The sequence below is a fragment of the Anopheles funestus genome, chromosome X (genome assembly GCF_943734845.2).
Source record: "Anopheles funestus chromosome X, idAnoFuneDA-416_04, whole genome shotgun sequence".
NCBI lineage: Eukaryota > Metazoa > Arthropoda > Insecta > Diptera > Culicidae > Anopheles > Anopheles funestus.
This window is the reverse complement of record NC_064597.1, coordinates 8,367,477-8,394,157: the sequence shown is the minus strand read 5'-3', so window position 1 is coordinate 8,394,157 and position 26,681 is coordinate 8,367,477. Positions and strand designations below refer to the sequence as shown.

The 26,681-nt window shown below is 42.6% G+C and overlaps 6 protein-coding genes across 11 annotated transcripts; 4 read left to right on the top strand and 2 right to left on the bottom strand.

Annotated features, from left to right (window-relative positions):
- The first annotated feature begins 820 nt into the window (after window positions 1–820).
- Window positions 821–10,606, top strand: LOC125764279 (uncharacterized). The gene is made up of 3 exons (XM_049428347.1): window positions 821–1,636; window positions 7,470–7,865; window positions 9,318–10,606. The coding sequence occupies exons 1-3, from the start codon at window positions 1,522–1,524 to the stop codon at window positions 9,836–9,838; spliced, it is 1,032 nt and encodes a 343-aa protein (XP_049284304.1). The 5' UTR covers window positions 821–1,521; the 3' UTR covers window positions 9,839–10,606.
- A 191-nt stretch (window positions 10,607–10,797) lies between these two features.
- On the top strand, window positions 10,798–12,388 carry LOC125764364 (uncharacterized). Its single transcript, XM_049428533.1, has 4 exons — window positions 10,798–11,326; window positions 11,504–11,739; window positions 11,825–11,986; window positions 12,056–12,388. Exons 1-4 carry the CDS (start codon window positions 11,047–11,049, stop codon window positions 12,092–12,094), a joined length of 717 nt encoding a protein of 238 aa, XP_049284490.1. The 5' UTR covers window positions 10,798–11,046; the 3' UTR covers window positions 12,095–12,388.
- An 847-nt stretch (window positions 12,389–13,235) lies between these two features.
- Window positions 13,236–15,599, top strand: LOC125764304 (hydroxyacylglutathione hydrolase, mitochondrial). Of its 5 annotated transcripts, none has more exons than XM_049428446.1 (3): window positions 13,236–13,686; window positions 13,786–13,890; window positions 13,965–15,599. In XM_049428446.1, exons 2-3 carry the CDS (start codon window positions 13,827–13,829, stop codon window positions 14,804–14,806), a joined length of 906 nt encoding a protein of 301 aa, XP_049284403.1. In that variant the 5' UTR covers window positions 13,236–13,686; window positions 13,786–13,826; the 3' UTR covers window positions 14,807–15,599. The 5 variants fall into 5 exon arrangements, with proteins under 5 accessions (XP_049284403.1, XP_049284394.1, XP_049284420.1 ...); XM_049428455.1 differs by having other exon boundaries at window positions 13,332–13,686; window positions 13,866–13,890; XM_049428437.1 differs by having other exon boundaries at window positions 13,236–13,890.
- A 503-nt stretch (window positions 15,600–16,102) lies between these two features.
- LOC125764329 (CD81 protein-like) lies at window positions 16,103–18,958 on the top strand. The gene is made up of 5 exons (XM_049428484.1): window positions 16,103–16,509; window positions 16,587–16,781; window positions 16,857–17,030; window positions 17,131–17,349; window positions 17,927–18,958. The coding sequence occupies exons 1-5, from the start codon at window positions 16,444–16,446 to the stop codon at window positions 18,077–18,079; spliced, it is 807 nt and encodes a 268-aa protein (XP_049284441.1). The 5' UTR covers window positions 16,103–16,443; the 3' UTR covers window positions 18,080–18,958.
- A 104-nt stretch (window positions 18,959–19,062) lies between these two features.
- On the bottom strand, window positions 19,063–22,672 carry LOC125764268 (protein 60A-like). Of its 2 annotated transcripts, none has more exons than XM_049428308.1 (8): window positions 22,123–22,672; window positions 21,819–22,009; window positions 21,107–21,293; window positions 20,873–21,027; window positions 20,692–20,786; window positions 20,401–20,583; window positions 20,188–20,322; window positions 19,063–20,068 (listed from the first exon to the last, which is right to left on the bottom strand). In XM_049428308.1, exons 1-8 carry the CDS (start codon window positions 22,377–22,379, stop codon window positions 19,943–19,945), a joined length of 1,329 nt encoding a protein of 442 aa, XP_049284265.1. In that variant the 5' UTR covers window positions 22,380–22,672; the 3' UTR covers window positions 19,063–19,942. The 2 variants fall into 2 exon arrangements, with proteins under 2 accessions (XP_049284265.1, XP_049284275.1); XM_049428318.1 differs by having other exon boundaries at window positions 20,401–20,580.
- Window positions 22,673–23,726: 1,054 nt separating this feature from the next.
- Window positions 23,727–26,587, bottom strand: LOC125764225 (uncharacterized). The gene is made up of 2 exons (XM_049428217.1): window positions 26,113–26,587; window positions 23,727–25,886 (listed from the first exon to the last, which is right to left on the bottom strand). The coding sequence occupies exons 1-2, from the start codon at window positions 26,194–26,196 to the stop codon at window positions 24,282–24,284; spliced, it is 1,689 nt and encodes a 562-aa protein (XP_049284174.1). The 5' UTR covers window positions 26,197–26,587; the 3' UTR covers window positions 23,727–24,281.
- Between the last annotated feature and the right edge of the window lie 94 nt (window positions 26,588–26,681).

Sequence of the window (26,681 nt, the reverse complement as noted above, 5' to 3'; positions counted from 1 at the left end):
AGATATTAGAATACATGAAGAAAAGTTAATTTTAAATAGGATTTCCCCAATTAGAATCAAATATTTTTATTAGAATTGTGATATCTGCTCGCTATAAAGCTGCTATAAAATGTGTGACTCATAATAAACGATTTTTATATGGTCCCACCGTCGATTTGAAGAGCCGCTATTCTCACAAATCTATCAAAATGATACATCCAGTACTGAAGGAGACAAGATCCAACCAGAAAAGAGAACAATTTCTTTAGAGAATACACATTTTATTGAGGATAAAATTATAAAGTGAAGTAACTGAACTAAATTTAAAAAGCTTTATATAAAGATTAATAAAAGCATATCACACTTAGCTCTCAGATCTATTGCTCAGATCTATTTCTAGTTTGAAGCTTCAATGATTGATGGGATCAACTTTACATCCTTCTCATACTGTTCTTATTCTAACGCTTGAAGCAATATATATTCAAGCTTTCAAACACTCCCCCATTCGACAAAGCTGCCGGACATCATTTGTAAGTTCCTGGGAGCGCCACAATATCGGGCCCCCAACCCCGTTTGGCATAGCGTTGAAGTCTCCCAAACGGGGAGTGCTATCGTACAGCGCACAGTACCCTCCGTGCCCTGTGTGTCCACGAAATGGACGGCACGGCATGTAGAGACCTGCGTGCTGGTGTATGACGGTGCGCCCAGCTTCAGTGCGATACCGCGTGAGACGGTTGCCGAAACTTCAATGCTCGGAGCGGAGTGTATACGCTCCCACCAAAGCGAAAACAACACACAAAAAAACAGACACACACACACAAACTCCAAGCAAACACCGTCTGTACGGGTAGGTAGCAAGCGAGCACCGAACGCTCTGGCCGTCGAAACCAACTCCGCTTGTCGTCTGAAGAAAGTGAAAAGTGGTTTTTCTCATTCATTGAGCGTGCGGGCAGGAAAAGTAAACACACTGTCAGATTGGCATAGTACGTCGGGTGGGTAAGATCGCAGTTCGCGCATCGGGGGTTCTGGTGTTTGTTCGGTGTTATCGTTTTCGGTTTTTTAACGTAACCCGTTTTGTTGGTGTTTTCCGGAAATTGTGGAGTTTGAGGTTTTTGGTGGCTGTGTTCTCAATTGTTTCGACACACACGCGGAGGGCGGGAAGCGATGAGTTGAGGTTCGGGCTGCGCAAGTGTTCTACTGACCAGATTACGTAGACTGGTCCACCGGAGGACCTGAGAGTCCTGCCAGTGGACACAGCCCGAGCGTTACCCGAGTTCTACACCGGCAGCAAACAGGTGACGGCGTGTCGGCGAATGAGCGTCACCCCGTACAAACCTTCAACCTGGAACGTGAAAGCCCCAACCTGCGGCCAGTGGTGTATTCTAGCGTACGGGAAGATCTCCAGCACAGTGTGTTTGTTCCAGCGCGGTCGTTACCCTACCCCCAACCCGGTTCGGTTTGTAGTCTGCAACTGGTCAGCAAGTTGCAGGTTATGCAACCGGCTTAAAACGGCAAAGCAAACTTCAACGTGTGTGTGTTGCGATGTGCTACTACCGGTTCACCTGTGTCCTGCTTGTCGTCATTGCTTCCCGTGTTGACGGTGACGGCAGATCGTCCAAATCCACAATCAGCCACCATCAATCAGCGTCTAGCGATGGTAAGTCCGGACAGGAGAACCTCGTCCCTCACCCTATCGTACGGAAACAAAACCGATCCAGATTTACTGGTTTTTCCTTTTTTCCTGTAAGTGACTTTCTCCACTTGGACACTCAACTCGCTCCGGAGGTACTTGTAACGCATAGGTAACGTACATGCGTTATGATGCGTCCCATTCGCTACTGGGAAACTGTGCAGGAAACTGCTATATCACTTTCAAATACTGCCAACTTGTATATGAAAGCCATATCCAATGTCTAAAGTCTTAACCACACTCCGCAGCAAAACATTCCCCAAGACTCCCCAAGACTAAACATCCTCAGTAACGCCTCTCTCTCTCTTTGAGGAACTCTTGAACTGAGGTAGTTTTTTGGGGAAAGATGACTACCAAAAACAGAGTAGCTGCTGGGAGATGTGAAGACCTAGCCAAGGGGCTAATGGGTTTGCCGAAACCCAAAACTTCCGACGCGGAACTTCAAACCGCGTGAGTTGGGAGGGAAAGCTGTAACCAGCAGAAAACAGCAAAACCCCAGCCTAGCGGGTAGGGAAGTAGTGGATTACTGTTTCATAATAGGCATGTTTTTTGTTATTTTTTTTTTCGTTACCTTCTTTTACCCACCCGGGCGGGGGGGGGGGACACTCTTGTCTGCCTGATGGCCTCCTTTCTCCCATCTCCTCTTCCCTTTCCCTTTCTGCCTCCTGTTTCATCATGCGCTCGATTTATCTCTTTCACATCGTGTGCACTATCATGAGCAGACGGGCATTTCTATTTCGCTACGCTCATTTTGTGCGTGTGTTTTCCTTCTTCTTCTTCTTCTTCTTCTTCTTCTTCGGTTTTTTTTTTGTTGCCATCCGTCCGTCATCTGTCCAGTCGTCTCGTGGTATCGTAACCATCTTCGAGCAAACCGGCAGACGGTGTGTGCGATTTTTGGGGAGCCCACTCCCCAAAAACACTTGCCGTAATAAGGAGGTAGAGAGATGTTGCGTGCACTAGACACTAGACGCATATTTACACGTGCAGTCAAGTGAAGCTAGGAGCTAGGTGGAGTACACTATTATGTTACGTTAGACGAGCCGTGTAAATCATTCACACTGCCTTTCTATGACGCGATCGATTTTGCTGATCGCAATGCTGTAAATGGACAGCCCGTTTATGTGGATACGATGTCCAAGGTTCGAGTGACTCATGGAGTCATCAACGCGGGGACGGTTTTCCGCAAAAACCGTTATGGGGAAATCTTCAAAACCGGTGAGGTGCAGCAAGATGACTGCTGAAGAAGGAGATGAGAGCAGCAGTAACTCATCTACTATTTATGGTAAACGGCAGACGCTTCAAATGTACATCAGTGAGAGGTACTCCTCAAGCTTCAAGCTAATCGATTACTTAAACGTACAGCTGCATCTGTTTCTGTGTCTGACTCCAAGTTTCTACCAGCTCAAGCCGCTACTCCATCCAACAAAGACGGTAGTTCGAAGCTGCTGAGCAAATAAAGCAACACTTCCCAAAATGCTACCAACGGTTAATGTACAATATCTTTACAACTCCAAACAACAATAACCTTCCAATAGTGAGTGAAACTGAAAAGCCTACCGCTGGACCTTCATGTGTTCTTTGGGCTTTTGTTGTGCGGTTCTCATATTGCTCCTATTTTACAAACACACCGGCAAACACATCATCACAGCTGCATGTGGCTGTTTCGCACCCACGGAACCATTACAAAGCCTCCTTCTACTGTCATGTCTCCGCTCTATGTACAGCAAGTACCCGGTCACCTCCACCTCCACCACGCCACGCCACGTAAAACCAACCCAATAGACAACCCGACCATCAGTTGCGCTCTGACAGCCCCACTGTCACACATTTTCTGGGGGACCAATTTTCTCAACCTTACTCCAACGAGCGACGTGTGTGTGTGTGTGTGTGTTCTATACCGTCATGCGGATTCAATTGTACCCGCGACCGCTGCATAATGCCAAATTGGGTTGCATTTGTTGTGCTGCATTCACGTAAACGAGGAAAAACATGGCACCTTTTGTGAATGCTGACGAACGAACCCCCCTACAATTATGGTGGTTAATATTTTGTACCATTTACCCTTGGCCTGCCTGTGATGCTGTGTATGTCCGTGGTACACGGTCGGTTTGGGAAGTAGCTGATCACTCATTTCCGATTACTGTTCATCATCATTTGCTAGAGATCATACTATGCTGGAGATGCTAACATTGAGGACATATACTTTTTTTTCTAGAAGCAGAAACACACTCTTCTGTAAGCAAATTTAAAGCTAAATATTCTAGTTCCAGTTTGGATTACATTGGCCTCAAAAAGGTTCTTGATTGAAAGTGGTACCATGAGAAAAATGGATAAAAGTTAATATATACAGTGGTGGACATTAAATTAAGTTCAGCTACGAAAAAAACGAAATTTAGTTAAATATTTCTTCTTCTTCTTCTTCTTTTTCTTTTTCTTCTTCTTCTTCTTCTTTTTGCTCGGTTAGAACGGCCTGGCCGTATCAAGACCTATTTTACCACGTAGCCGGTTAGTCAGTCCATGCTACGGGGAGACGCGGTCCGGATGGGATTTGAACCCCAGTCCTGCCGTGTGGGCCGGCGCCGTTTATCACATACACCACCGGACCCGCTCCGGTTAAATATTTTTTGTGACATTTAAAACTGTTTTTACTTGAAATGTCACTAATAATAGTTGCAGTTTATTTACACTCGTATCGATTTTATAAAATGCATGCGTTCCAATTCTTTTTTGGTAGTATTAGTAGGTAAAGAATTCGTTAGTTAAAAGTAGCTAGAATTTATCAGAATTTAAATTTCACTTCTTCACTTGGCCTAACGATCGCTTGGAACTCTTGGAAAGTTAATTTCTTCTTGGTCTAACGACCTTACAGGTCATGCCGATTATTTGAGGCTTACTAGTCTTTTGGGGCGGCCACACAACTAGACCAGGGATCGAATCCCATCCGGACCGTCCCCTCGTAACAAGGACTGATTATCCGACTACGTGATATAAACAAGTCTAAGTAAGCCAGAAATGGCCAATGTGACCTTAAAGGTCGTTAAAAGTCAACAAGAGATAGAGAGAGAGAGAGAATTTTTATTTCCACATAGTTGGAAAGTCAGTCCTTACTACAGGGGGGACGGTCTAGATTGGATTTGATACCCAGTCCTGTCGTGTGGAACCTACGCCATTTACTACATACACCACTGGTGTATGCCCCACTATAATATTGGAAAACATTGCTTTTCAGATCGAAAGTATTTCTTTCTAATGTCTCTCTCTATTGCTAACTTAACGACCTCTAAGGCCACGGCGGCCGGTTCCCTCCCCGTTAACAAAAAAAAGGCCACGGCGGCCATTCCTGGCTTACTAGATTTTTTATTTTCTCATAGCCGGAGACTCAATCCTTGCTACAGGCGGAATGGTCCGAATGGGACTTGATCCCAGGTCCTGCCGTGTTCTTTTTCTTTCATTTCAATTTCAAAAAGATTTAAACGAAACAAATATCTCATGTGAAAATGTGACACATCGTGACAGAGTAACCCTATATTGTTGACCACCACTGTATATACACCCTGGTATAAATGCTACTTTGCCGGAAACGGTGAATGTTGAACCCGACCCGATCGTAGCTCGAAACGGTTCACCACAGAGTTGCCAGCTGAACGTGAAACAGGTTTCCAAGCCCTGCAACATTCGCAAACCCAACGGCTAGATCCAATCGGTCGTTCTAAATTCAATGCGATCCGCAAGAACCTTAACTGCCAGCCGGCGCACTTTCGCTTTTCGTCCGCAACACCTTTTATTGAGCTTTTGTTTTTTTTTGCTCTTTTTTGCTTTTTTTTATCTACCGAAGGGAATACATAGCTATGAAGAATAAAAGATAAGGAATAAGCTAAGCATAAAGCCTATGGGGGTTACCATAATAGTCGGCGTGCGTATGGCGGAAGTCAGCTCCAGCAGGAGTTCAACGTCAACCAGTCGCTGCGTGAGCTTTAACCTTGAGCAAGTCGTAGCATTACGGGCCCGCGTAAAGTTCACGCCATTACCTGCCTAAAGGCGTACGAACTTTTAGCTCAACCACTTTGGACAAAAATTTTGATTACTATCATGGCTAATGTTTTAGCCAATGCCAAAGCATCTCGGCAGAATGCAAAACGATCATGTCCTCAAAACCCACCAACAACTCGGGGCTAAATGTTAGGCAAGTCTCTGGGACTTTATCACCAGATCTTTGGTTTGGTCTTCGTCTTGCAAAGCATATTTTCTATCCAAATAATAAAAACCATAAAAACTGATGTTTTACATTTCTTTGTATAAAACCACCAACTACGTCTAGACGTAAAAATTGTGTCTTTGTTTCAAAAATTCCAATGCTCTATTACGCCAACCTTCGCTCGGTAAAACTCTTTTTCCGCATCCGTGTTTTACACTGTGCTACTTTAGGCAGGGATTTTGTACCCTTATTTCAAGCGGGGGTTCGTGATTTCGTGCCCGTATAGCATCGAGCTTATCCGAGGGCCGTTTGTTTCGCTATTTGTAAACGCGTGCGGTTACGTTTTTTTTTGCTATCCACCTTTTTTTTTGTTTTATGCTTAGTTTGTTTGTTTCGTATGATTTTGTTTCGATTACCATTGCGATTCGGGTTCTAGCGAAAAGAATTGCGCAAAAAAACCCCCTTTACTCAAAACCAATCGCACCGCATTCGATGCCTTTCGCCGGCGTCCGTTGCACAATTGCTTGTCTTGGCACAAGACGTGGGGGGTGGGTGGGTTTGGAGGATTGTCTGGCAGATCCGTAATAACTACGGAAAAAAACAAACGGTAACAACGGTCCGTTATTGAGGGCTGAACGTAATATTACGAAGCGATGTTATTCGCTTGATTAACGATCAAACCACCGAACCGTGGCAAAAAAGGGCTTTTTTTGAGAAATTCCTTCTAGCGAGTAATTGGACGGGGGGGGGGGGGGGAGGCCGTGTGTTCTGTCAAACTTCCTTTTTACACACCCGGGGCATATAGAGAAGGTGTGCGCACCTGAGCAGTGAATTTGAATTACTTAACGCATGCCACACTAATTCGTTCAAGGTGTGCCGTCCCCCGAGTGACGTAGTACACGAAGCTCTCTCTCTCTCTCGCTCTCTCTTTTCGCCCCATCGATAACTATCGAAGTTGAGGTTCCCTTTCCTCGCACTCTAATCCATCTTATTGTGTCATAGCGATGGATCAGTGAGCAGCGTTAATTAATACAAAATCATTAATTTAATGTTTCATGGTGTTTTTTTTTTTCTTTTAAAAAGCACATTTCTTATTTCATTCACACTCAGGTGGTGAGGATTTTTTCTTTTCCGTTTGCTCATTTGCTCTAGGAAATATGATTGAACTGTCGTCAGGTGAATACTATCGGGATTGAAAGGGTCGGGACACCATTCTATAATTTTAAGCTATTAGTCAAACTATCAAGGTCTTTTCAGCCATTCGCTTGGCGTCGCACTCCACCTGTGGATTACTGGGAAGCTTTACAACCTTTACCTTAGATTTTTAGATTTTGTCGAGAAAAAAAAAACAATTAACACCTTCTTATTATTGGTAAAGGCTTTTTTGTTTTGAAAGTACCTTTCTATTGATCTGGTTACTTTGAGCATGGAATGATCCGGCCACTAGAAAACCGGTGCAGGCTATTGTAGCGCGTTATGTTCGACAACAACTGAACCAAGTTTTGTGACAATTTTATTTCATTACATTCACCGCATCAAGAGAAGAAGAAGAAAAAAAAACCTTCAAACGAAGTAACCAACACCATTAATCATTGCCATTTACAGAGTCATTCACCCCACTGTCGCTGTACGGTGGCAATCTGTTTCCTGCGGACGTACCCACCGATGAGGAGCCATTCGCCCCAACGCTGCCCGTACCGGAAAAACAAGTTTTAGAGTTAGGGAAACTGCGCGCGGACATCGAGGCAACTTCCGCGAGTAGCCGCAATGGCGGCGGTACGCGATCTCAGGTACAGCCGGATGTAGAACATCATCCGGCGGCCCAAAAAATCTATCCCACCTTCTTCCGCAACATCCCACCGTTGGGCCATTCGCGGCCGTACTATCAGTCGACGGAGGCGGCCATCGACCAGCGGTACAGTAAGCTACGGGCCGGTGTACCGACCGCATCCGAACTGGCATCACCCCTGCTCGGTTCGGGCGATTTCGGCATTATTAAAGGTATGCTTTCACGCACCTGTACACTAGCGATGAGAATAACAACTCTTTTTAGTGAGTCAACTCAGTGTGAATGAGTCGTTATTAGGAGTCAGCTCGTTTAACGACTCTTTTCGGAGTCATAAAAAAACCCACATACACATACACATGTACATGAGTACACATGAGTTGAAACGAAATACATCTAAACAATAAATTAGCCAATTGAATATTCAGCTCGCTCTGCCTAACTATCAATTTTTCTTATTTTTTTAAATATTTTTTTTATCATTTTTTTTCTCTAAAGCATTATTTGAGTGAAAAGAAACGTATTTCAACCAATTGGCATTAAAATAAATCAATTTAATTTTTTTTGCAAAATTTCTCTAAAAAATGGCAAGGGGTACCCCTTATGAAATTTTCGAGTTGAAAATTTTTTAAAATTTTTTTCTGATTTTTTATTCTTTTTTTTAATTAAAAGCACTATTTAAGTGAAAAGAAACTTATTGCAACAAATTCCCATCAAAATATATCACATTTAAAATTTTTGCTACATTGCTCAAAAATGAGGAAAATTTTACATTTTCTCAAACAGGGTAAGGAACTTGGTTCCTCGAATAACTTCTGGCACAGACATCTGAGGGCATGGCTGTCCAAGAAGAAAATGTAGCCATTGGTGGCATCTATCGACCACAGGTTAAAGATTGGCGATCCGTTGGATACCGACCGAGTTATAGGCAAAATTTGGTGCAAAAATGAGGAAAATTTTTATTTTTTTTTTTTGAATTTTTTGATGTTTTTGATATTTTTCACTCTTTCTTTTATTTCAAGCATTATTTGAGTGAAAAGAAACTCATTGCAACCCATTGGCATTAAATTAAAACAATTTAATTTTTTTTGCAAAATTTCCCAAAAAAATCGTAAGGGGTAAGCCTTATGAAATTTTCGAGTGGAAAATTTTTTTGAATTTTTTTTCTGATTTTTTATTCTTTTTTTAATTTAAAGCAATATTTGAGTGAAAAGAAACTTATTGCAACAAATTTGCATTAAAATAAAGCAATTTATAAATTTTGCTAAATTTCCCGAAAAAAAGCTAAGGTTATAGCCTTATGAAATTTTCAAATTTTTTGAATTTTTTTACTATACAGAGCGAGCAGTATATTCATTTGGCTAGTTTTCGTATTTTACACATGTATTCCGTTTTAACTCATGTGTTTCAAACGTTTCATTTCAACTCACTCGCACATTTTCGTTTCAACTCACATATTTACTCTTTTTGCGACTCGACTCACCACGGCTACATACTTACACTCATGAGTGAGTTAGTGAAAAAAGAGTCGCTCGAACTCCTCGTGGTGAGTGAACGAAACTCGTTCAATACAACGTTTCAACTCACTAGCTCATTCTTACTCACTTTGCACATCTCTACTGTACACCCTGTAGTAGTGTTGTTCACTAACGCTTCCGTACTTACAGGTGGCACATTCTATTACGACACGGACGTCCCGAGCAAGGGTTTTGTGGACGATTTCTATGGCCTTGGCTATAACAGCAATAATGGGCACGGTCGGCCCCAGCTGGCGTACCTCGTGCAGAAACCACAGAAGGAGGAACAGTTCTCCAATTTCCGTGACTTTGCGGACATCAACATCTCCAACGATCCGGCATATTCGCACCATGCCCCACTGTACATCGGTACGGACGGTGGTGGGAAACCACTGCCCGCGATACCACCATCCCACCCGTCTCCGGCAGCTGCCACAGTACCTGAAACCACCACAGCCGGTGCGGCGAAACGCGAACCGGAGAACATACTCGACGAGCTGCGCTCGTTAGACGAGCTGCCGAAGCTCGATGGCAAAAGCCGACCGCGGCTGCACGGCAAGGCGAAAAAGGAAACGCTTTTCGAGCGAAAAAAGCGACCAAAGGCCACGAAAACTGCCAAGAGCGTTACGGAGCAGCCGGACGGTGAAGATTACATGGTAGCTGCCAGCTAGAGCGAAGCTGTTCTTGCAGACTGTCTTTGCTCCGGTCAGTCTAACGCACATCTTTCGATGTGGTGGAATACATGTAGTTGGCTGCCTACATGGTAATATGTACCATCGACAACAGCCTCACATTAGGCTTGTTCATTAGTAATTTCATTTTTTTTTTTGTTTTTGCTTTTTTTGCAAGCGTTCCAAATGTCTTTTTGTTGTCATTTTGTGCTCCATTACCTCTCAGCAAGGTGGAACAAAATAAACATTTGCATGTCATCGTGAGCTTCCCAAAAACACGTCGTCCTTCACGTTACCATTATGCTCATCATTATCATCATTATAGTCACAACTCATCTTGAACAAAAAAAAACCATGACCTGCTGTGTAACGCACAATGTAACGCATTAGAAGAATTCCATGTAGAATAATTTCTTGCCCACGCTTCCGTTCAGGCGCCAAGTCCAGCTATTCGCTAGGATCTCCGACTTATCTCTCTTCAGTACATTCGCAGTGGTTTGCGTTTCCAGCGCACTAACCAAATGCTGTAGTTACCTTTCCTACCCAATTTACACGGAGACTGGGAGACGCGTAGGCAGCTGGAGACAGATAATGGTTCTGGGTAGTGAATGTGCATAATTGGAGACAAATGTCTATGCACGCACCATCACACGAATAACGATGCGTAGGAAGCATCTTCCCAAACGGGGGAGGAAGAAAATAGTATAAAACTGTGTGCTCCAACATGACATTGTTGAATAAAAACGAAATTTTACTCAAATAACAAAACCATGCGTTTTCTTGATGTCCTGCACATCCTGAACCAGATATTCGGTATAATGCGAGCTGATGCGAGCTCCCAGAAGAGCATTAGCCTACACGACACCCATACATACAGCACGACACAATTCTGGGCGCAGCAAAAGGTGTGCTACTGACTGTTCGGTACACACGCAACATGCTTTCCATTGCGCAGGTCTGACCTCATCGTGAAAAGGAAGGCCCTGTCAGCAGCACACTGGCAACAATCGCCTTTTTCTGCCAAGTGCAAGCAACGCCAGTGCGTGAAAATTATGTTTACATACCGTGCACGGGACGGTTAGCTGGTTTTTTTTTGCCAAAATCAAACGTAAGTCAGCAGGAAAACGTAACTACACCATCTGTTAACAGTGCCATTGAAACCGGGACCCCCGTTTGGTGAAAAGTCCCGCCAACAATCAAGAACCGCTATGAACGTCAACAGCAGTGGCGGAGGTAGCAAAAACCATACCACCAGCAGCATCGGTAACCATCACACCTTCAACAATAGTATTCTCAGCAGCAATGCCAACAATCAACAGTACGCCAACAGCAATGGGCAGCAGCAAACGCTCCGTATCAGCCGTAGCAGTACCCGCAAGAAGCCTTTCCACTTCATCTCCAACATGTGGAAGATGAAGAAAATCATCAAGTTTGAGGATATTATGTTCCATCGCGAGATGAACTGTCGAGCTAGATCGGAACCTTCAGGTGTGTATGTGTGTGCATGCGTGTGTGGATGATTTATATCCCTATATTGATATGAAGACACTTAGGGAAGAGTTACAGAGTCACATCACAAGTCTTTCTGAATAGCCTAAGTATCTCTGATCTTATGTCGTTTTGTTTTCCAAAAATTTCATCTTCCAACAACTGCCCGCAATATAGTCTCTACCTACAACTGTACTAGCAAAGGCTGCCAGCGAAAGTCATCACCCTCCTTCTCCATGCTGAGTCTATCGCCGGGGAAGTTCCAAAAGTCAGATGAGCTGGAGGTAACGCGCCTACGATTATCGCGGAACGATAACCCATTCGTACAGAAGGTCCTTGCCAGTCGGGACAATGTGACGGACGTTATCGACGATACGGAGTCGGATGACGCTATACTGATATTAATGTCCGATGTATGTATCTAGCAAGATTGTATCTCCTGTATGTCAAGAACCCTAATGATTCGATGTATATACCTTTGTTTTCTTCACTGAGCAGGAGTTTAATGGTGAAACGGAAACCGATCCACTAGCGTTGCCACAGGTACATGAACACATGATACGGTCCCCACCGCCAACGTTTTGGCCACGTTCGCAAAAGACTGTCTTTAACTTTGGAGGTGATGATCAGACACAAATCGGAACCGACAGCATTCCAGGGGTAAGGCCCTTTAGGATACCCCGTACCATATAAGCCACTTCCAGCACATATCTAATTCCCTTTTTTTAGGGATCGAAACACCAACGAGCGAACCACTGCAACTACTGAAATACTGAGGCCGAATGGTGCTATTTCTAAGGTACTATTAGAGTGACAAACGCAAGAAAGATGGCGGAGGGTACCTTACGCAATTCTGCAAAAAACCACAAATGCAATTACTGTACGGGAAACACACACACAACAACAACAAAAAATGATGGAACGTACACAAAAATGTTCTTATTTTAGTCAACCGGTTGAGCATCCAGTTAAGAATGGTAAAACTATGAAAACAATTTCTTTCCTATAACTTGTTACAACGTTTATTAGTCAATATATAAACGATTTGTTTAAGCAAACCAATATCCATGTTTTTGGGCCGTGTATATAAGTTGTGGTTTATTATCCTCGTTATTATCGTTCGTGATCATTTCTTTCCCTCCAAAAAAATCCATCAGCCAAACGGCACCAATCATCAGTACGAATTTCGCATCTTCCGCATCTTATGATCCTACCTAACCTGCTGTTGATATGTGTTTCCACAACTGACGTGTTGCGTATTTATTAATCACCTTTTTGTAATTCTTATTACAGAATTTGTATGTCGTATACAGAAATGGCTAAACTTTCCTGATGTCTGTTATTAAATAAAAGCCGTATCACACTTTGCACTTAATAAACTTAACAGCTTTCGACTGTTGTCGGAGGTACGTTGAAATTTATTCATTACTGTACTATTTGCCCAATTCTTCAACATCATAGCTACGATGTATATTTGGTGAATACTGGGCGAAAATTGGTTGGAATCTATTCTCAATCCCATAGCAAGAGTTCATAATCCGTTTCTACGACACTTGGTCCGGGACTGTATCCAATCTCCAGCAGGAGGAGCTCCAGTTGATCCAACTAAAGCAACTTACAACATATTTTAAACTGTCTTTTCTCTCTCTCTCTCACTCTCTTTCTCATCCTCTCTCTCACTCCCTCTCTCTATCTCTCTCTCCTCCTTCTCTCTTTTTTTTGGCTTAACGACCTCTAAGGCCAGACCGGCCATGTCTCAGTCCTTACTACGGAGGGACGGTCCGCATGAGATTTGAGCCCGTTTCCTGTCGTGTGGAGCCAGCACCACCCATTTAATTAAATGATTTGTAAGGAAAGAATGAAACTTAGATATTTATGTTCTTCAACTCAATTTATAATAATCTATTTACACGAAAGCACTTTAATTTTGTCTATCTTTTTATAATTTCTTTTCCATTTCGAGTTGCCAACCCCTGGTAAGTAAGCATGCGTATGCGTTACACTCTGTAACGTTCTCCCTCTCTCTCTCTAACAATTCCTAGCCGCCAAATCCGTTTTCTATTTATTTAAAATTTAGAAAAAAAAAGCATCTTAAGTTTTCTTTTCAAACTATTAAATCCATTACAAAACATTACATTACTTCAATTATTTAATCTTGTTTCGGTTGCGTTTTCTTTGATGTTTTGATTCTGCAATTGACAACTTGTCTGATCTAGCCGGAGTGTGTTGTCAAAAAACAGGGAAAAAATCTTGCAATACAACCGGGGTCAACAGGACAACGTAATTCGCCGCCTTATCTATCAAGAAAAAAAAAACACACAAGTCTTTTTATCAACGACGCATCACGAGTAACGTACGATGTAAGTTGCCCTTTGCCAAGTGACTGTACAAAACTATTGCAAACACCGAACGCTTTCATTTTATTTGCCGCTTCCACCGGTTCGTTATACTGTTTGTAGTCATTATCTGTTTTCTCTACTGCTTTGTGTTACGCATCTGTATGTCGCTGCTTAATTTTCTACCGCATCGTATTTCTCAGCGACTCACTGCACTCTACTTCACCGGTAAGATCCACCCGGCTGTGGAGAAGGAAGAAAAAACCCGCCTCCTTGTTAAGTCACGGTTTCTTTTTTTGCAGTATCTAGCTTGAGCCTTCAACGCCGACCACGGTCTACACAAACGGACGCAATGGCGAGCATGACGGTGACGAAGATACCGGCACTGAAGGATAACTTCATGTACCTGGTAATGTGTAATGCAACGCGACAAGCGGCTATCGTTGATCCCGTCGAACCGGACCGTGTACTAGAGGTCGTACAGGAGCAAAACTGTAAGCTGAACAAGCTGCTAACGACCCATCATCACTGGGACCATGCTGGTGGTAACGATGGTCTGTACCAGCGCTTCCGGCAGAACCCGGATTGGGGTGAGCTGTCTGTATATGGTGGAGACGACGAGCGAATCACACGGTTGACCCATCCGGTCAAGCAGGACGACACGTTTGAGATAGGAAACCTGCGAGTACGATGCCTTTCCACACCGTGCCATACAAAGTCACACATATGCTACTACGTCGAGAGTGACCAGGAGCGGGCCGTTTTTACCGGCGATACACTTTTCCTCGCCGGCTGTGGTCGTTTCTTCGAGGGCACACCAGATCAAATGTACGAAGCTTTGATCGGTAAGTTGTCCTTGCTGCCGGACGATACGAAGGTGTACTGTGGGCATGAGTATGCACTGCAGAATCTGCGCTTTGCAAACACGATCGAACCCAACAACGAGGACATACGGGTGATGCTGGAACGGGCTCAGGCCGCCGATCTGGAAGGACGTCAGGCACTCGTACCATCCACCATTGGCTTGGAGAAACGTATTAACGTATTTATGCGTGTCCGTGAACCATTCTTTACAACGATATACGCTACTAGCGATCCGGTTAAGGTAATGGAACTACTGCGATCAGCTAAGGACAAGTTTTAAAAACAGCGCAAGCGCTCGAGATATGCACCAGGCGAACAATATTTTTCTTTGAGATACGAGCAAAATTGTTAATATGAGGAATCACTCCCTGGGTGCCTCCTCAGACGTCCCCAATAGGTCACGCGGGTCATGATCATGTTTAGGAAATGTTCAAATTATTGAATTAAAACTGTTCCGGCCGGGTAAGAAGAAATTGATCATTGGCTGATAAAACAAATGCCTTTTACCTCCTTAAAAAGAGTAAACTTATAACATTTAAAGTCAGCTTTTAAGTTGTATCATACAGAAAAGAGATGGTCATAAATCATTATAAGAACTTCTAATCTTAAATCGGTGTTAGGGGACTATTTTTTTTTTTTTTTTTGTTATTGCAGGTATTGGATATGGCATTTTAATTTCAATTCTTATCTTCGTTACTACTAGATTAGATTATATGATATAATATAAAAGGGGCGGCCCGGTGGTGCATGTGATAAACGGCGCCAGTCCACACGGCCGGACCGGGTTCAAATCCCATCCGGACCGTCCCCCCGTAGCAAGGACTGACTATCCGGCTACGTGGTAAAATAAGTCTAGTAAGCCAGAAATGGCCGGCGTGACCTGTAAGGTCGTTAAGCCAAGAAGAAGAAGAAGAAGAATATAAAAGGGGGCAAATAGTAATTTTCTCTACAAACAATTTTATACGTTTCCATCTAAATTCAATAATTTGTCTACTTCTCAGGCCATATGTGTTTTGATTCTATGTTATACATTCAAAATGCAGACAATAAAGCAATCATCAGTAAACCATCAATTCTGATTGTACTTAAAACTGTTTCGAAATAATGCCACCGCAGGTATGTGCAACTGGAAAGCATTTCTCGGGCATCTTCACCGTTTGCAAAGCTCTTCTCAGTACAGCTCCTAGCTTGCGCCGCATTTAAATCCATTCTTTCCCAAAAGCATTGACGTTTGTCAGGTTGATGATGTTTTGTCACATTTTGGAGAACGAAATCTTTATTAAAACTGTGTAAACATTGATTGATTCGAACTTTGCAATTTTGTTTTATTATTTGCGATTGAATGAGTTTTTAAATTTGAATTTAAAATTTAAATTGTTTTTTTATTCGTTGTTGACTTTTTCATTTGTATTTTTTTTGCTAGAAGAACTTTGCATCCTCTTCTAATGATACTAATATAAATGTAATTCAATTTAAACATTAAAATTCTTCTAATTTCGTATTCTATTTTCCACGCGTCCCGCAGTAGCAAAAAGGATACTTTTATAACAAAATCCCAAACGCCCTTATAGCAACAAATAAACAACAAAACACACCCACATACGTGCTGTCATCGTGCTGTCAAACCGCCAGAAGCGAGAATCCATTTTTTCGCTTGCTGTCAAGCGCCAGCTAAACAAGATTAAAAAAAAAAAGAAACGAAAGCAAACTCTCCAAAACTAAAATCTGCAAACAATTTGTGTGTGGCCAACGGAATAGCGGGCGTACCGTGAGGGGAACATCTGGCCAGCATATGTAAAACAAAACGGTGCAATCGTGTGCAAAGTGACGCGCCATATTTGCTAAATAAATTTCAAACGTCTGTCCCACCGAATCTCGCAATCAGTCCAAAAATCTCCAAGCCCTTTAATCGAAAAAATGGCCATCAAAGGGTGTTGTTCCGTGGTCAAGTACCTGGTGGTGCTGGTGAATCTACTGTTTTGGGTAAATTATATTTGTTTAATTCGCACCTGTGGTTGATTTTAATTAGAGTTTCTATCTTTTCCAACGTCTCGCAACAGGTCGTCGGGTTTTTGATCGTTTCGTTGGCCATCTGGATGCTGTCGGATCCGACCTTCCTGATATCGATGACCCAAAACGAAAAGAACTACACGATTGGATTGTACATCTTCCTTACCGTCGGCGGGCTAATGTTGATTGTCGCCTTTCTCGGGTGCTGTGGCGCATTTAAGGAATCGCAGTGGATGCTAACTTCGGTATGGGATGATTCGCTTAGATGGCCGCTGGTTTGGAAAGTGAATTTTAACGCGTTTGTTTTGCTTTCTGCACAGTTTTTCTGCTGTCTGTTGATGGTGCTTGTTGCTGAGCTGGCGGCTGGCGCTTGGGCATTCCAAAACTCTAGCAAACTCGACAATGTGGTTCGTTCGGCGGTGAAGGAAGCAGTGCAAACACAGTACGGTGTTATACCCACCCGTACAGCAACGCTAGATGCTATTCAGAAGCATGTAAGAGCTTTTGTTTTGTGTTTGTTCATTCCATCTACAGTAGTTGTTTGTACTATAATGGTTTAATAATTCCTTCCTTATTGCATTCACCGAACAACAGTACAAGTGCTGTGGTGCTGAAGGACCGAATGACTGGCAATCAAGTGCGTTCAACAACTTGGAACGTCCAACGCTCAGCGTGGAAATCTCCAATCAACCGCCGAGTTACAAAGTACCGGAAACCTGCTGCGTTGCCAACATCACACCAGAACAGTGCAAACGAGCTACGCACATGGAATTTCTAGCATCGATGAAGACGAAATCGGATTTATTCGTAGACGTGAGTAGAATGTTAACTTTAAATTACTAATTGTGATAAAAATAGATTAAAAATAGTTAAAGTTTTATGTAGAGTTAAATGTTTGCGCCCCCCTCCCACGAAAAATGATTGCCCACCCCAGGTTACTTGCTTCATTAAACCGATCGAGATATTAATGCGGGAATGTTCAGCTTTCCCATGCACGGGGAAGGCGTGTACACGGCTAAACAATGTGTAGTAGCGCTAAAAATAGTACCACCGCTTCTGGATGAAGCAATCTACCCAACAACCACGCCCAAACCGTAGCCAACGGTAACGGCTCTTTATGCCTTTAAACAAATTGACTGTGGCTAAACTTCATAAAACATCGTTTCCGCTTATTGTATAAATAGCTTTTCACCGGTACCCGCCGGTTGGGAATTTCTCATGCCCTCCCTGTTCGCTCGTATCGCACCATTCAATTTTATCTGGCGATTAAAACGATGGTCACAAATTATTGATCTACACCCAGAATCGAAACCGATCAACTGTTGATTGATATTAAATCTATTTTTTTTTCTTTTTTTATTTCTCTATTTTTTTTTTTTTGCTTTTGCAGGGTTGCATGGAAAAATTGGTAAAGGCGGTACAGGAAAACCTCAAGCTAATCAGCTATGTCGGTGCGGCAATCGTCGGTATCGAGCTGCTGACGCTGATACTTTCCTTGCTGCTGTGCTGCGCAATCCGTCGGAACGATAATTACAAGCATTAAAGCAAAGAAAGTACACGGGTCGATTGTAAATGTCGATATACAAGCATGCTTTTTAGTCTCAATATGCATATTTATATGTGTATCCATATATATATATACATTTATTTACTTAACGAATCTCTAGAACGTAGATCTGATAACAATGGCCATGACAAAGCTTTTATATTTTTGTTTTATAATGATACGAAATACTACTAAACGTTTTTTATCCTTCTACGTTAAAAAAAATAATTAATGCATAAAACAAATCATATTAAATGTAATTTTTAACACATAAAAATAGGCGCACAAAATCCTGCTGCGTCGTTGATAACACACGGTGTCCCCCTTCCCCCCCTTAAAGCCAAATATACATCTCTATATTTGATGTTCTTTAAAAAAACAAACAAAAGAAAAACAAACTACATTTGAAAAAAAAAGAAGCGGCAAATATGCTCTTATTTATATAATTTACAACATATTAAAAACGAAAGCGAACGCCCCTTTAGTACGCACATATTCGTAATGAGTGCAGCGCTGAATGCATATACATATGAAATATATAAATATTTTATTTCTCCGCCGAGAGTCCGTAGCTAGTTACCGTTTGTACTTTAACGAACAAAAAAAAAACAAAACGCAAGTACAGTCTCGATGCCCTTTTTTTGGGGTCGCGAAACACGTGCTAGAAATACAAAAATAATAACTGAAGGTCACAATAAGAAAACAAAAACAAACAAAAACAAATCGCGTACATAAATGCATTCTTCGTACAAAACAAAAACACACAAAAAAACCAGATCAGGTTGTTCGATATCGGAATATACGGTAAATGTCTAGAAATGATTGTGTTCTCTAAAGTTTAAGAAGAAATAAAGTTTTATTTTATACTCATTTAAACCGCTAGTCTAGTTTGGTTTTGTGCGCTGTACATCCTTACCACGTGTTGAAACACGTGTGAAAATTTGCTGCTCACAGATACAATAAAAAAAATCAACAAACGATTACGACATAAATGAGTAGTTTTATTTCCGTTTTTGAGTATATTATACACAAGTAGATTCAGCATTATCAAATAAGATCAATATACATTGGTTGTTGGGTTTTTTTTTCTTTCTTTTTTAGCTTTTTTTTTCTTCCCCCGGCCTCGCGTGCTGTTTTGTTTTCCAATAATACTTTTGTGTTGCGTTGCGCATTTGCAGTAAACGTGTCCACGTGTTTTATCCAAAAACTCATATCGAACGTGGTAATATGAGCAGGAAAACTCCCACCGAACAGAGGTACCTTCAACGTTACCCAAAACTGCACCTTCCCCCGATGCTGCTGCAAGTGCAATGTTAGACAGAACGAAAACATGGCGTTGCGCACCGTAAGTAGCACACCTTTGAACCTTAGCATCACCGCACGCGCATATCAAGTTTTCCAGTTTCATACAAGCAAGAAATAGCAAGCCGTAAAACTCATCATCCGACATGCGTTTAAGGCTGCTTGCAGTGCTAAGTCTTATACTATTTTTTTCAACATTTTGTATGGAATTTGACAGATAAAATAGGATGCCATAATCTTTGTATGATTTTATCTGTCAAATTCCATACAAAATTTTGAAAAAAAAAATCATATACGACTAAGCACTGCCACCAGCCTAAGAACACAAAACCAAAAGCAAAAAAAAAATGGCGGAATTACGGTACAGATCTGAATTTTGTTCGTGTATGCTGTTTGCATTCACTTCCCTACTACTGGACACTTAAGCGCTACGATGGTTCTATTCCTTTTGCTTTTTTTAAAAAAAGGTGCTTTAAAATGTGTTTTTTTTGTTACAGAAAATGAAAATCCACTACACATGAAAAGCTGGGAATAGCCCGCTTCCGGTGCTTTCTGCTTCTAATGGCATCCACAGCTTTTCACAACCATGTTTTTGTATTTTTTAAGATTCACATTTGCCTCATCGATGTGATACAGCACGGATATCGGAACCAGTTTGGTTGGAGCGCAGCACGGTTTCGGCACCTTGGTGGAAGGAATAAAAAAGGAGAAAGAGAGAGATGAAGATAAAGACAACAAGATATAAATCCTTCATCGATACGATCATCACGTGATCGTATTACGATTGCAGCATCCAAACTAACCTTTGTAGGATGATTTAAATGCACGAGTGTTTGTACGATCGCATGGTTGGTTGCGTTCATGTGTGCGTTCAGCGGGAAGTTACATTCACCACTGCAGTAGAACGCACCGTACCCTTCCGGTGCAATAATCCACTCCTGTGGGTTAAACGAGATATAAAAAAAAAACCATTATCAATATAAACATTTGACGTACTGCGTAATGCGTATACGTACATGCCACTGCAGATCTTTAAAGCTAACGTACAGCTGCTGAATCCGGCAGCTCTTGTGCTGATCGTACGGCTGATGATACTGGAACGGGTGCCGGTGTTCGGTTTTGCCGGTTTTGCGCTTGCGCGACGGCTGGCTACGCTTATTGCGCGTTAGATGCCGCTGAAGAATTGGCTTCATCATCTGCTACGTGTTACAGAGTTACAAGGGAAATTAAAAAAAAAATTAATTGAAATCGTAATGTTTTTCCTTTGCTGAAGACACTCGAGTTTCTTCACCAGAATTCTATCCTACCTGTTGGCTATTCGCGTACACTACCAAAAATGGTTGATACTCTTCACTTCCACGTGCACTAACAAATCCAACATCATCCAGCTTTACTTCGCGTTCTACGGATGGACATGAAAGACATGAGAACAAAGCATTACAAACTTCCAATACGAAGTATTGGGGCTTCTACCAAACTGAATCTTACCAACACGATCACCAAAGTACGCTCCAATATATAAACCATGGTTTGCTTGTCTATTCTTGAGCCAAAGATTAACCGCACCGGTAACATTGATTTCCAACCAACCTTCATAATCGCCCGTTAGCTCCATGTTGGAGATCTCCGTCATTTCACTTTCTCTGGAAATGTAAAGATTATGTAAAGTTAGGGTAAAAGTGTCTTACTATACTTATCACAAATAGCAGTAACTCCTCATACCCGTTTAGCTCGGTAAGTGCGTACACGGTCAGCGTGAGCGATGTATTATAGGTGGTGTACTTGTTCAAATTCAGCTTCCGATAAAGACGTAACTCCGCCATCAGTACGCTAACGTCGTTCTCGATGTTGGTGATCCCGAACCACAAACGACGACCCTTCTCGTGACGCATCTCCGAACCATGATGATCTGAGGCAATACAAACATTAATTACTACAAATAAGATATCTTCCAAAAATGAGGATATTATACGTTAGTTACTTTCCAGCTACCATTACCAGATACTACAACCATACTATTGTAAGACGTAAGTTATACAACCATTATATGAGGATTCCAAGAATTCATGCGAATAGTTTCATTTCCAGAGTCTTGACTTGCAAGCATGTAAGTGTTTAGTTTACCATATCTGAGGGATGATCGGCTCATTGCTAACTGGATGTGACATCAGTAAATGATAGAAAGAGTTTCATGCCCAGCGATGCATCTTAGCGCGAACAGACGAACTACTCCAAATACCAAACTTCCAATAAGTATGTTTAAATTAGTGTTTTACGTTTAGCCATACGTGTTAGGATCGGTCCGTGTCCTTCAGCCAGCCATTACGAGGATTAGCCATTTACGTGGTGTGTCAGTAGAAAGGTGTACGAAACCCTCCAGCCCCAAAAACTGTCCGGCACGGCACCGAACAGAGGCGGAGGATAAAAAACTCACTCTTGTTCAAAAAGGTCATAATAATATCACTCTCATCGATTGCTTTCCTGTCGGCATCGGTAATCAGGATGTTCTGGTCAGTGCTACGAACCTTTCGTATATGTGCGGGCATACCACCACCGGCAGCATCGTTGTACTCCTCCTGCTGCAGCTGATCGTAGACGTTCAGCAAAAATTGTGGCGCAGATTTGCTAGAGTTGCGCGTGCAGGGGACGAAACACGAAACAAGTTTGATTTTCCCATTTCGCACACACACTGACACTTGCGATTGGCATTTGGTTACCGCGCTTGGGTTACTACTTACCCGACCGAAGAATGTAAATGGCGGACGGCCGGCCGTGGTCCCGGAAGGCCGAGCAGGTTTAAAATTTCATTCTCGATCTCCTGCTGCTCCTCGAACGAGAGTGCATCATCCAGCACCGTCTGACCGACGCCGTTGTCGACATAAATTCCGGACAGCGTCGTTGTCGATGCCGTGGCCTCGGTAGCCCACCAGCAACACCCAAGCAAACACACGACCAGTGCGTACCGTAATGTACGACCCATGCCCAACGCGTACATACGAACGAATTACTTTTTGGGGAATGCTTTTTCGTTCCTAAACTGCACTGTTGCAAAGGTTTTTTTTGCTCTTAATTTCGATGGCTTGCAAGATCTCAAACTGATCCTCACGCACCAAACTTCGTGTTCGCTAGTTCCTTACGTTTGTTACTCGCCCTTTTTTTTTGTTTCCGTCTACATGCCCTTTGGCATGTAATCCTTCTCTTTCTTTCCTTAGCTCCTGCTCCGTTGCACTGGCTAGCAGCACCAGCAGCACACTTTGACAGCGATCGAAGACGAAATTCTTTCATCTCATCTCGGACCTTCATCTCTCCGCTGTAACGGGGTAGGGGGTTGTTTCCAGGAACATAGGCCGACTGTAACGTACAGACGGTAGGCCTGTCAAAGCACAGACCACCCACCCCCCTGTCATCTGGTTTGTTTGCGGTTTTTGCGCGAGCGCAAATTCTTCGCTTAGAGGGGTTGCAAAGTAAATACAGACTTACGATAAGCAGGGTGGTGATTTTTATTGTGTTTATAAAATAAATAAAACTAACACGATGATTATGGGTTTCGTTTTTGATACGATTGCGCAAGCAGATTAATAAAAAAATCCCTTAAATGACATAAATAGCTTGATAATCGAATGAGAAATTGAATAATTTTAAAATTATTATTAACGCAGCGTTGTGTGGAATTAATCTATCAAATATGCTGCAATTGTTGGTGAAACTACAAGCAAAATATATTTTATTTACCAAGTTTTATCTTTCATTTATGTTTTTTTTTATAATCTACCAACTAAATTAACCATTTCTGTACTAATCGAAATCACTTACTATTCAGAATAAACAGCATGGTACACATTCTCCCCATTCTGGCACAGCATCGTGCTGTGGCAATTGAACATGATCGTGGACCGACTGTATTTACCCCCTTCGTACTACTGGCACGTAACGCATTCTGATTTATACTAATATTTGATTTGGCCTGTTTACTCCACTAATACTCTACTGATATAAAAATTTCTCCCGATAGTAAGATAAGCCAGTTCATTTTTTTTTTAAATTGAAAACATAGTTTTATTTCGTTGTCAGTATATCAGACCATATGGCGCTCGCCGATAAAACATTTCAAAAAAAAAAAAAATCTGCCAAAAACATTTATGGCACACGTAGTTTTTGCACACGTTTTGCAAACTGTAAACATTTTCCTTATCGTAAAATAAAACCTTCCTATGTATGGACACAGAACGTATGCATAGGTAAATAGTTAACTGTATATTCGTTTAGGCACTTGGGTGATGTTTTTTTTTCGTATTTGAACGCGCGACGGTTAACTTTTATGTGCGTTTTAGTGTTTTACTGATTGTTTTTTTTTCTCTCTCTTAACATTCCCGATGCTTCCTCTCCTGTGGTTCGAAATCTGTCCTTGTCATACTGCTACCTACTAAAATAGTATACTATATTAAGACAAAAGAAAAAGATCCTTCTTCACTACTGTACGCCGTGGTATTGCTTCACATATTAATTTGCTGTTTTTTTCCCTATCCTTCGATATCGCAAATTTTAAAACAAAAAAAACGCACTTGTGTTTTTTTGTGTACGCGTGTGTGTGTGTGTGTCTGGGTGGGAGAGTGTGTTTGCATTGTGTGATGGAATAACAGAAGAAAAAAAACAAAATCTTTTTCCATCGAACGACGTGTGTTGCGAATTTTCGTTTTTTAAACCAAAAAAAAACAAACAAACATTATCACATTTTCCGTAAAATCTTACTAGAAAGTACATAATACGTAAATCAGCCATCTAGGATAAAGGGCTATAGCCATACGAGACGGTAGTTCTTTTTTTGGGGTCAATTGGGGGGGGGGAGTTCACTTATATGGAAATAAAATAAACAAACAATTTGTCGACCCCATGCGGCTTAAACCCGTTTCGGTTTGCTAATCGTGGCATAGTTAATGGTAGCAGTTATGTTACGTTGCTGTTGCTGATGGTGCTGCTGCTGCTGCTGCTGCTGGTCCTCCTGGTGATGATCAGCGCTGAATACTGAATACTCGAATCCTTCGTCCTGGTTGCGTCCACGCAACGGCGCAATGCCACCGGTTAAATTGTACCCAACCAGCCCCGGTGGACCATTCGCTACCGGTATCGATGACGGTGGTGGTGGTGGTGAAGGTTCACCAATAATTTCATAATCATCCGACGATTGTACGGAAAGATGCTGGCCGGGTGGCGATGCTAGTTCACCGGACACCCGGATCGGTACCACCGTTTTATAGTCGGATGAGGTGTTTCGCGTTGAGGTGCGGAAAAAATCCAACCGATCGTACTCCAAACGTACGTGCTCGTGACCAACGTTCGGTGGTACGGATGGGCAGGAACCACTTTCTGCCACCGCTTCGGTGTGCTTCACATCGTTCAGTCCGTACAGTTTCCACGCGTCCGTAATGTCCTTCACGCACTCGTAGTCTAGCTCCTTCGCTTTGGATTCGCCGAGCACATCGTCCAGGTTCGGTGTGACGTTGCGTATCAGTATTGTTTGGTTTGAGGTCGGCTGGCTAGTGCACTGCATATTATGTCCATTGTTTTTGATAAATACCGTTGACACGTTGGAATGCTTTGGATCGGGATCGGACCCACCACCGGCTGGTAGAACGTTCCCGGTGGAAATGCCCTGTTTGCGTGGTGGTTTCGTTGGAATGTTTTTCAGCTGCGATATGGCAACCATCGTGCTCGGTGCCATATCGTGCAGCAGCTCAATCGACGACAGATGGGCGGCCATATTTTCGTCACAGTGCACACCGGGCAGTGGACTCCTCGAGCCTGGTTCCATCGCAAGGGCAGCACACAGCTGACTGCTGAGCGCTTGCGTTTCATGCACGGACGTGGAGGAAATGATCTTCTTCATCGACTTCATCTTCGTCACCATGCAGCGAAAGATGTCTTGCGGGCTGGCATTGTCTAGCTTGAATGTACCTTCCCCGGTGTTACATTTTCGTCCCGCCTCGAACGTAAACTTACCCTCCCGGTAACCGTACTTTCGTATGTAACGATACGGCCAGAGCGCCACCGTTACGCTCTCGTCCTCGTAACACTTGAGCCGCATATCCATCTGGCCGAGCTCGAGCGTGTACATCTTCGGTTCGATTCCGTTCTTGATTGAGGCATCGGTCGGTATGAGTGTGACCGTGTATATACCTTCGCTGTACGATGAGCAGTACAAATCATTGTCCTCCTCGATCGTGTTTAGCCGCGGCGGTGGTGGCGTTTGATTGGATTTGTCTTTGAATGCTACGATCTGCAGTGCGTTCGTCCATTGGCGGGCGAGCGATTCGTCCGGCGAGTACAGCTGTATCTGACCCGTCTTTGACACGATGTTGATTGTGTTCTGTGGTGGTTGATCTAGGACTATTTTCACACAATTTTCCAGCGTGACGATCCGTCTGGTTTTGTCGTTTTCCGCGTCACTGATCTCAAGCCTCTCGATACCGTGGCGACTTGCTTTGAACAGTTGACAGTATTTCACCTGTTGAGCGGTGCCAGCAAGAAGAAAGAAGTGCGTTAGCAATTTACAAAGGAAAACTGTTAAGTTATACTTCTAAGCATTTTCTCTAAACTTGTAGGAAACAGAGAATAAAACTTACTGTTACTTAGAAATAAAAATACCTTCACACACCAAACACTTCAAACCCTAAATTACCAACCACAAGTGTGTGCATTCGGGATTGTGTTTTATTTTTCTCTTATCCTACCTTTTTCGTGACCCGCCACGAAAATCCACTCTGCGACTTGACGGTCAGAAATCCGGATAGAAACGGATTTTCCTCCTCATCCATCGTGTTGATGTTAGCCCCTAGGTAAAGCGTCGAACCATGTGAAAGAACGCACTGGCTGCAAACAAACAAACGGTGAAGGCGATTGATTCAGTAAGCCAAAATGCGCGATCGGTAACACATTGGGCAATCTATGCTATCTGATAAATGATTGCTTTTCTTTAGCTGCAGCTAAAGCCACAGCATCAATGACAAAACTTTCTCAGATCCTTCTTCTATTTCTAATATGTCCCTCTTTCCTCTCTTCACATATAGAGGGCAACAGCTCACAAACACACACGCACTTTGGCGAATGACATTTTTTTGGGGGAACTGCTAGCACGTGTTTACGATACAGCATACAATACTTACGGCAGCGGTTACAAGAAATTAAAACAGATAGAGAAATAAATATGGTTTATAGTAGAGTTTACACACCGCACGTTTTGGTAGCAAATAGCTTACTTGATTTCATAAATAAACATATTTTTTTACAAAGCAGTCAGTAA